The sequence below is a fragment of the Sinocyclocheilus anshuiensis genome, unplaced genomic scaffold, assembly GCF_001515605.1.
Source record: "Sinocyclocheilus anshuiensis isolate Anshui unplaced genomic scaffold, SAMN03320099.WGS_v1.1 scaffold668, whole genome shotgun sequence".
Classification (NCBI taxonomy): domain Eukaryota; kingdom Metazoa; phylum Chordata; class Actinopteri; order Cypriniformes; family Cyprinidae; genus Sinocyclocheilus; species Sinocyclocheilus anshuiensis.
This window is the reverse complement of record NW_015557097.1, coordinates 708,428-719,061: the sequence shown is the minus strand read 5'-3', so window position 1 is coordinate 719,061 and position 10,634 is coordinate 708,428. Positions and strand designations below refer to the sequence as shown.

At 36.5% G+C, this 10,634-nt stretch overlaps 2 protein-coding genes across 3 annotated transcripts in view; both read left to right on the top strand.

The window, feature by feature from the left end:
• Positions 1–2,635, top strand: part of LOC107677438 (junctional adhesion molecule A-like) — a 5,900-nt gene extending 3,265 nt beyond the window's left edge. Inside the window, exons 6-10 of the mRNA XM_016472340.1 lie at positions 598–700; positions 1,660–1,767; positions 1,880–1,892; positions 2,004–2,064; positions 2,214–2,635. Coding sequence (XP_016327826.1) covers positions 598–700; positions 1,660–1,767; positions 1,880–1,892; positions 2,004–2,064; positions 2,214–2,249 — 321 coding nt within the window. The 3' untranslated portion in view covers positions 2,250–2,635. The remainder of the gene's footprint in view (positions 1–597; positions 701–1,659; positions 1,768–1,879; positions 1,893–2,003; positions 2,065–2,213) is intronic.
• Positions 2,636–4,119: 1,484 nt separating this feature from the next.
• Positions 4,120–10,634, top strand: part of LOC107677436 (ubiquitin-associated and SH3 domain-containing protein B-like) — a 43,614-nt gene continuing 37,099 nt past the window's right edge. The window contains exons 1-2 of one of the 2 annotated variants that reach the window (XM_016472339.1): positions 4,120–4,438; positions 7,480–7,664. In XM_016472339.1, the coding sequence (XP_016327825.1) occupies positions 7,537–7,664 (128 nt within the window). In that variant the 5' untranslated portion in view covers positions 4,120–4,438; positions 7,480–7,536. Of the gene's footprint in view, positions 4,439–7,160; positions 7,665–10,634 lie in introns of those variants that run through there. The other variant, XM_016472338.1, reaches the window with a different exon arrangement.

The window sequence follows — 10,634 nt, the reverse complement described above, 5'->3', positions numbered from 1 at the left end:
TTCTGCCACGGGAAAAGAAAAAAAAAAAAAAAAATATATATATATATATATAAAATAATAATTTTGACTTTGTATCTCACAATTCAAAGTTTTTTTTCTTGCATTTATGAGTTTATATCTCACAATTCTGTCTTTTTTTCCTCACAATTCTGATGTAAACTCGCAATCACAAGATATAAACTTAGAATTCTAAGAAGCGGGAAATGTGATTAATTGCAATTGCGAGTTAGCGTCTCAGAATTCTGACTTTTTTTCAGAATTGCAAGGTTATATCTTGCAATTCTGACTTTAGCAATGGAATTGCAAGAAAAAAGTCAGTATTATAGCAGATGCAAACTCAAAAAAAGAAAAAAAAGAAATTGAATCCCGCAATTCAATTCGAAAAGTCGCAATTACCTTTTTCATTTTTTTTATCCCGTGGCGGAAATGGGCTTCCATAATATATATTCACATCAAATGACTGAAAAGCTTACATCAAAATTTCAGTACTACATATTTCTAGAACTTCTTTCTTAAATGTCACTGCGCTTGTCATTAATTTGGTATTGTTTTGTAAGATAGATTATATTTGTAAAATTGATTTCTTTCTGTGATCAGGAGTTCCCGAGTGTGTCTAAGCTGGATAGCGGTTCATATTTATGTGAGGCCAGTAATGGAGAAGGTGCTCCTCAGCGTGGAGATGCAGTGCACATGGAAGTCCGTAAGTCAGGGTTCTTACACAGTATGCAATTTGATTTTTAGTATTTTAAGGGTCTGGATAACCATGGGGAAAAGAACAGAGTATGGAAAAATGTTTGTGTTTTCAGACTATTGCTGTTACTATTCTGTTTTCTTAAATAAAAAATGTAAGAATGAAGAGAGTTCTGTGAAGTGCGTTGACAGTTTCAGTTTACAACATGTTTTTGAAGTGTTAAGCATTGTAGCCAATCACAGATATGTCTGTTGAGTGTGTGAACACAATGGCCAGTCAGACATGTAGTTAGAGAGAATCCACTCAATACAACTTGAAGCACTGGAGTTTTTATTTAGCACTATGGTACCAATAACCGAGAAATTTTACTGGTATTGGTACCTACTACTGAAATTTTGTTACTGTGAAAAAACTAGCTTCTAGTATTTTGAGAGTATCAAATTGTGAATCAGTGCTAATTTTGACAGCGAATTTTGATTTAGTTTTAGTCATAGTCTTCTGACTAAAATGCCATTTAGTTTTAGTCATATTTTAGTCATCTGAATTGTTTTTAGTTTTAGTCGACTAAATATCATAAGATTTTAGTCGACTAAATCTACAGTAAATTTAGTTGGCTAAAATCTAATGGGTTTAGTTACAGTGCATTTATTAAGCATTTCTCTAAAATGTCCAAACTCATTATATAGGTTTGATATTAAGGTTTTATCACGATAGACACCGATTTGACTGCGGTGACACACAACATGCCTTTGTTAAAATGAAATAAAACCACTTCTCATAAAAAGCAAGAACATGGTCTTCTTTTTAATGAAATACAATTTATTAAAAAAGCAACATTTTGACATTTTTTGATGACCTCCTAAAGAGAGAGAACCAAGTATGATTTTTGATATTTCTGGTATTTGCTTCTCTAACAGATGTCTTGATTGACTTGAATTAATTTGTTGTCTTTTTTTTATTTGTTATAGGTGATCTGAATGTTGGTGGTATTGTTGCGGGGGTTATTGTGGCTTTGCTGGCAGTGGGATTGCTCCTCTTTGGTCTCTGGTTTGCCAGTAAAAAGGGATATCTGCCAAGTAAGTTCTCACTGCGTGTGTGTGTGTGTGAGAGAGCGAGAGAGAGAGAGAGAGGTAGATTAGAAACTCAAAATGATTTGACTTATTTGCTTTTTTCTTTAATTTTCCACAGAAAAAGCAGAAAGGTAAGAGTTTTGTTTTGTTATCTATGGCACATACAACCTCATATCTGACATATGATGCTACTAAAAATGTTCTAGAATGTAATAAAAATATAAATAAATTATCTCTTGCAGCAAGCCGAAACAACAAGCTGTTTATACACAGCCTAGAGCAGATGATATGGATGATGGGGATGTAAGTACAACACATCTTGCTCAGTTGTATAAATGATATTAATCAGGAATTCTCTTTGCAATAGTTGATTTTGAATGTCCTTTTCTACCACCAGAATAGTGGTACTGGTAACATAATTATATTTGCACTGTTTTATGTGTCTTTTTCAGGGGGAATTCAGACAGAAATCATCTTTTGTTGTGTAGTCTGTGCTACTCTGGATGTCAAGATTCGGTGCCTAGATCAACTGTTTTCTGTTTGAGTTCATACAAATCAGGATCAATGTGTATGTGATGAGATGTGCCTCCCTGCCCAGCTTACCACACTAGTTGACCATAGAAATGTCCAAAAGCTTTAAAGCAACTATTGTAAATGTGTGTGAGAATGCAGATTTAGTTTTAGGAATCTAAATCCTGTCTCTGTTTTGTAGAAATGAATAGAAATGTAATTTATTGAACTATGATTAATCTGTGAGTGGAACACAAACCTAAAGGGTTTAAGATCAATTCTTTATTAATAGAATTTGCTCAGATTATAAGCAGTTGTTTAGTCTTGTATGGACTGAGATGTCCAATGCTATTTTTACAGGACTCTGCACTATGAGATGGAAACTTCTTGGGGAAGAGAAGGTACTATGAATGTTCCCCATTCAGGAAATAATGTTCCCTCTCCTTTATATAAACATTTGCTGTACAATGTAGTCATTGATATGTTGTTTGTTTACTTCACTGGCATTTTTATGATAGTGTACCTTGTGTGTGTTTTTGTGTTTTATACTTCATGAAATGTAAATAGATTGTTCTGTCTTTTTATTGGATTTTTTTAGGATTTAAAATCATGCTTCATTTACCTCTCTGAATTATTAATCTGGGAACAAATTACTAAACTTCTTTTTTTTCCTTTTGCTTGATTTAAATTTTAACATGTGACTTGATCCCATTCTTCCAATAAATGAAATCCACTGAATATGACTTAATAAATAAGATGTTGACATTACTCTTTTTTTTTTTCTCTCTTTCATGCAAAAAAAAAAACAATTGTGAATGTTAAATTAAGCAATGTTATCTGTGGTTGTCTCAGCTGAACATTATGACTCTGATTCCGGGAAATCTCACTTTTCACGCTGGATGACATTAGGAATGTGTATTTATTTCACATTATTTCTAAACGCGTTTACATCATTTGAGGTGAACCACAATGTTCTGAATATGACCGCTAGGAGGCAGTGTAGGACAACAACTCTTGCACAGCTTTGCACACTGCCGAAATTGACTTGAAATGGTCATGGATCTAGGAGGCTCAACAGGATGTCTAACATAAAATTAAATAAAGTGTTTTGATTGTATTGATGATTTTAATAGGCTGATTTTTCTTCCAGAAAAGATTTAGATAATTACATTTGAAGTGTGTAATTTCAGTGCCACTAGGTCAGCAAAAATAGTTGTTTTCAGACAGGTTTTCTGCTCTTTGGTCAGATAAACAGTCCCGCTCAAAATTCAAAATTACTAAGTTTAATTGTCTCAGTATTAATATGACATAAGATATTAGTATTATAACAAAATATTAGCAAACTGTACACAGGCTCAGATTTTTTTATATATATAATAGAATAAAGCAGTAACTATCAGAACATAAAGAGCATGTCAGCTATAATTAATACATTATTTGCACAAGGCAGCTTTTATTACAGTTCATTCACCTATTTACAGAATGCATGAATTTTCAAGATTTGACTTTTTTGGGCTGGCCCAAAGTTGCTTATAAGTTGCTTATCCTCCACATGATGCGTTCTACGTTCTACCTGCGCACAGTTACATAAGAACGTTCGACTGAATGTGAGCAAACGTCAGTGACGATGACGCTTCTCACTGAACCGCGCTGCCTGCCATTCGAGCGCATCTGCTCTACGTCACCTTTCAAAACTGCGACTTTAAGGGCGATGGCGACTGGGCGGGACCCGTCTGCTGATAGGCTGCTTCCCCTTTCAGTCAAGACCCATTCATAAATAAGACATGTCTAGGAGGAACCGATGTAACATATATTGACAGGTTTCGCTCGAGACGCGCCTGCTAAATATTTCTAACTACACACCGAGCCGCGAGTGGCTCCGGCGAATTATATTTCTTCCCGTGGCGGACAGCGACAGCGGTGGTTGTCGATACGCGAAGCAAAAGAGACTGACTTCCGACTGGTGACCCCTTTCTCAAACTGTAATGACATGAGCGCTCCAGCAGGAAGCTCAAATCATTTTGTGTCTTTAGAAACATTGTAGCGCGTCCGCCAAGATTTCTGTCTGTCCGACTGTGGGGAATAATGGAGCGTTTTTGAACCAGCCTTTAACGCAGATATTGTAGCGCTTGATTCGATGTTTTAAGTGTGTGTCGTGTCTGTCCATTTGGACGCATAAAAAGTAAGCAAATCGCTGTTCTGAAGCCAAATTGTTAAAATGAAATAAAACCACTTCTCATAAAGAACAAGAACATGGTCTTCTTTTTAATGAAATACAATTTATTAAAAAAGCAACATTTTGACATTTTTTGATGACCTCCTAAAGAGAGAGAACCAAGTATGATTTTTGATATTTCTGGTATTTGCTTCTCTAACAGATGTCTTGATTGACTTGAATTAATTTGTTGTCTTTTTTTTATTTGTTATAGGTGATCTGAATGTTGGTGGTATTGTTGCGGGGGTTATTGTGGCTTTGCTGGCAGTGGGATTGCTCCTCTTTGGTCTCTGGTTTGCCAGTAAAAAGGGATATCTGCCAAGTAAGTTCTCACTGCGTGTGTGTGTGTGTGAGAGAGCGAGAGAGAGAGAGAGAGGTAGATTAGAAACTCAAAATGATTTGACTTATTTGCTTTTTTCTTTAATTTTCCACAGAAAAAGCAGAAAGGTAAGAGTTTTGTTTTGTTATCTATGGCACATACAACCTCATATCTGACATATGATGCTACTAAAAATGTTCTAGAATGTAATAAAAATATAAATAAATTATCTCTTGCAGCAAGCCGAAACAACAAGCTGTTTATACACAGCCTAGAGCAGATGATATGGATGATGGGGATGTAAGTACAACACATCTTGCTCAGTTGTATAAATGATATTAATCAGGAATTCTCTTTGCAATAGTTGATTTTGAATGTCCTTTTCTACCACCAGAATAGTGGTACTGGTAACATAATTATATTTGCACTGTTTTATGTGTCTTTTTCAGGGGGAATTCAGACAGAAATCATCTTTTGTTGTGTAGTCTGTGCTACTCTGGATGTCAAGATTCGGTGCCTAGATCAACTGTTTTCTGTTTGAGTTCATACAAATCAGGATCAATGTGTATGTGATGAGATGTGCCTCCCTGCCCAGCTTACCACACTAGTTGACCATAGAAATGTCCAAAAGCTTTAAAGCAACTATTGTAAATGTGTGTGAGAATGCAGATTTAGTTTTAGGAATCTAAATCCTGTCTCTGTTTTGTAGAAATGAATAGAAATGTAATTTATTGAACTATGATTAATCTGTGAGTGGAACACAAACCTAAAGGGTTTAAGATCAATTCTTTATTAATAGAATTTGCTCAGATTATAAGCAGTTGTTTAGTCTTGTATGGACTGAGATGTCCAATGCTATTTTTACAGGACTCTGCACTATGAGATGGAAACTTCTTGGGGAAGAGAAGGTACTATGAATGTTCCCCATTCAGGAAATAATGTTCCCTCTCCTTTATATAAACATTTGCTGTACAATGTAGTCATTGATATGTTGTTTGTTTACTTCACTGGCATTTTTATGATAGTGTACCTTGTGTGTGTTTTTGTGTTTTATACTTCATGAAATGTAAATAGATTGTTCTGTCTTTTTATTGGATTTTTTTAGGATTTAAAATCATGCTTCATTTACCTCTCTGAATTATTAATCTGGGAACAAATTACTAAACTTCTTTTTTTTCCTTTTGCTTGATTTAAATTTTAACATGTGACTTGATCCCATTCTTCCAATAAATGAAATCCACTGAATATGACTTAATAAATAAGATGTTGACATTACTCTTTTTTTTTTTCTCTCTTTCATGCAAAAAAAAAAACAATTGTGAATGTTAAATTAAGCAATGTTATCTGTGGTTGTCTCAGCTGAACATTATGACTCTGATTCCGGGAAATCTCACTTTTCACGCTGGATGACATTAGGAATGTGTATTTATTTCACATTATTTCTAAACGCGTTTACATCATTTGAGGTGAACCACAATGTTCTGAATATGACCGCTAGGAGGCAGTGTAGGACAACAACTCTTGCACAGCTTTGCACACTGCCGAAATTGACTTGAAATGGTCATGGATCTAGGAGGCTCAACAGGATGTCTAACATAAAATTAAATAAAGTGTTTTGATTGTATTGATGATTTTAATAGGCTGATTTTTCTTCCAGAAAAGATTTAGATAATTACATTTGAAGTGTGTAATTTCAGTGCCACTAGGTCAGCAAAAATAGTTGTTTTCAGACAGGTTTTCTGCTCTTTGGTCAGATAAACAGTCCCGCTCAAAATTCAAAATTACTAAGTTTAATTGTCTCAGTATTAATATGACATAAGATATTAGTATTATAACAAAATATTAGCAAACTGTACACAGGCTCAGATTTTTTTATATATATAATAGAATAAAGCAGTAACTATCAGAACATAAAGAGCATGTCAGCTATAATTAATACATTATTTGCACAAGGCAGCTTTTATTACAGTTCATTCACCTATTTACAGAATGCATGAATTTTCAAGATTTGACTTTTTTGGGCTGGCCCAAAGTTGCTTATAAGTTGCTTATCCTCCACATGATGCGTTCTACGTTCTACCTGCGCACAGTTACATAAGAACGTTCGACTGAATGTGAGCAAACGTCAGTGACGATGACGCTTCTCACTGAACCGCGCTGCCTGCCATTCGAGCGCATCTGCTCTACGTCACCTTTCAAAACTGCGACTTTAAGGGCGATGGCGACTGGGCGGGACCCGTCTGCTGATAGGCTGCTTCCCCTTTCAGTCAAGACCCATTCATAAATAAGACATGTCTAGGAGGAACCGATGTAACATATATTGACAGGTTTCGCTCGAGACGCGCCTGCTAAATATTTCTAACTACACACCGAGCCGCGAGTGGCTCCGGCGAATTATATTTCTTCCCGTGGCGGACAGCGACAGCGGTGGTTGTCGATACGCGAAGCAAAAGAGACTGACTTCCGACTGGTGACCCCTTTCTCAAACTGTAATGACATGAGCGCTCCAGCAGGAAGCTCAAATCATTTTGTGTCTTTAGAAACATTGTAGCGCGTCCGCCAAGATTTCTGTCTGTCCGACTGTGGGGAATAATGGAGCGTTTTTGAACCAGCCTTTAACGCAGATATTGTAGCGCTTGATTCGATGTTTTAAGTGTGTGTCGTGTCTGTCCATTTGGACGCATAAAAAGTAAGCAAATCGCTGTTCTGAAGCCAAATGGAAAGCTGAACCATGGCAGCAAAAGAGGACCTATATGCCAAAGTCGCTCCACGGATGCAGCGGCAGAACCGGCCAGGAGCTGTCAAACATGGAAACCGTCTGGATGTTTTGCTGTCAATGGGTTTCCCTAAAACCAGGGCGTAAGTACCAGAGTTTCATCTCTCCCAGATCTCAAGCATCACGCAGCTGCAGTCACAGCTGTAAACATTAGGAACATAAACACATGTGATAAGAGCACTGCCAAACCCCTCGGAAACACGGCAGATATTTAAAACAAGTTGCCTTTGTAATGGCGTCTGTCTGGTTGTGCTATTGATTAACACGACGAAATGGGCTCATCGCCGATGGGATACTGAGTATAAAGTTGATTTCCTGTTGCCTCATTAAGCCGTTTTCTTATAAACTGGTCTTACATGTTCTGGGCTGCATCTGTCCAGACAGGACATGTTCCTGCTACTCGAGCGGATGAGGTTGGCACCGCTGGGAGGTCAGATCACCGCTGTCCATCGTATTGGCGCATCATAACTGCTGCCTGTTATTTTTACAGTTATTTTCCTGGCGTCATGGCACTTGAACATGCACTGGGCTGGGAGTCGTGAGGAATCTAACAATTCTATGAACTATTTTTCAGTCCCTTTATCAAATCAGAAATAAATGTAGTGCAGTTCTAACAGATGGTGTGTTTGCACAGACTTTCAATTGCTTTTCACAGAGCTGTTGTTTGGCGTACATGCAGTTTAATAACTGTTCCTAACTGTTATATAACATATCTAAACAAGCCAAACTTAAAATAACATATGGTAACATTTTACATTAAGGCCCCATTAGTTAACGTTAGTCAACACATTAACTTAAATGAACCAACAATTAGCAATTCATTTGATACAGTATTTATTAATCTTTATCAGCATTAGTTAATAAAATACAGTGGTTGATTGTTCAGGTATATCAAATAATGTTAAAAGATACAACTTTTGATTTTAATAATGTATTAGTAATTTTAGGCAATTTTATATATATAGTACATTTCATACACATACGTAATTCAAAGTGCTTTACATAAAAATAAATTAAAATGATCATAAAATAATCACAGTAGTAAATGTACATGTTGAAATTAACTAAGTTTAATAAATATAAGAATTATTTTTCATTGTAAGTTTTTGTTAACTAATGTAATTAACCAATGTTAACAAGTGGAACCTTACTGGACCTTAAGTGAACCTTTGTGTTACCACATTTATTTATTTGCTAATTTGTTTATTTTATAAACTACCATCGGTCACAACAAAAGCCTTAAATGTGCAGTGATTTTTTGATAAAAAATGGAACTGTTGAGAAATATTAAAATGATTTACACTAACATAAAATAAAGAATAGACATCAGTCTTCTAGAAAAGCAGTTTTATTGTACGTGGAGCGGGTTGCTCACTAATGGGTGCCACTATTGCATTACATTATATGACTAACCTTGTCATGTAGTTGCCAGTTGACAAATAGTAACAATAATAATATACTTACCTTTATAGCACTTTAAGCAATTGCTCAAGAACGAGCTGCCTAAACGTAAAGAAAAAGTTTATGAACCTTTAAACGTTACGTGAATGTAAAAAGAACCAGTAATTTATTCGGCAAATGTACCGAACTTGTGCTATGTTTGATATGGTAGGCATTGCAGAGCCGCAGAATAGCGATGCAGGAAACACTTTCAGAGACATTTTGGTGTTTCAGTAAGCTATTGGCATAAGAATGCACAGTATGCAAGTCATTCTGCTCCAGTATTATATATTTTTTTTATTGGAATTGGTTTTGAAAGAGATCAATACAATTAGTACAGTTCAGCTCTTTACAAAAAGTGATGTCATACCATACGTGGCACCATACCACTTTTCGATACAGTGAGTGTCTTGAGTTAGCAGTTGCCAAAGCTGAACATCTGTGCTTTCCATCATTGTACTACACTGAGGAGGACGGTTGGAGTAAGGTATCTCCAACCAACCATGAAGGCTGCATTAGGTTGCTGTCAGTGAGATGCTAGATTCTCATTCATCACAATTACATTTCATCTCTGCCTCTTTTAACCACACACATTTTCTCTCTCCTGCTCTGTCTGGGTCCCTCACTCCCTCACTGTCTTTACTTTTCGCTTGGACTTAATCCTGCAGTTTCCATAATCTGTGCGGAATCCTCCTTGCCTCTGTGTTATTACGGTTTTGTGTCAAGATTGGGATTGTACAGGCCAAATGTTGCCATTCATGTTTAATCCACGGAGAGTGAACAAACGTGATTGGGACAAAATGTCTTTATTGTGTGTTGTGAGTGAATCCAATCTTGGGTTTGATGCAGATCAAGGCTTTGTCCCTGTGGATGCCGTTGATCTTGTTCGTGAATGTGGTCAGTGGATTAAGCTGGTCATCGTACTTGACATGAGAATTCTAAACATTTGGCCTAATATTTGTCATTTGCTGACATCCGAAGCAGTGGCATGCTAGCTTTCTTTGGTTAGTCTGCCTGCTTCTGACAGCATTTAAGAGTTTGCTTAAGTGTTAGACATCAAGTAGTATGCATATGGGTGGTTGGTATAACATGCTTTTAAATGTGATGAGTGCTATATATAGATTAAACCAGTGTTTCCCAACAGGGGTGCCCTCTGTCGAGAGCAGGGGTGCCGTGTAAAAAAATCCTTTTTTAATATTTTTAAATTGCTAAAATATTCAATAAAGCATCTATTATATAATATCCATTTCTGATTTCGCCAATAATTAGAGATGCACCGAAAGTTCGGCTGCCGAAAATTAGTTCACCGCTCAGGTTTCACTTTCACGTGTGACGCTCTATGCATGTGCGCTCCGCTCAGTCGCTCCACTCGTATACCGTTCATGCGAATCGGAACAGCAAAGTCCACTCAAAAATTGAGCCGACAGGAAACATCGATGTAGTACAGTATTGTTTCTGTCTGCAATAGCCCTACTGTGTTGTAACATGGTGTGGTATATGGGCAACTCTGGTAACGCTGCCCTCTCATTCATTGATCTGCTAACCGCTATGTTTTGCTCGCGTGTTCTGATAATAATAGCTTTCTAGGACTAAACATTATTTGGATAATTGGT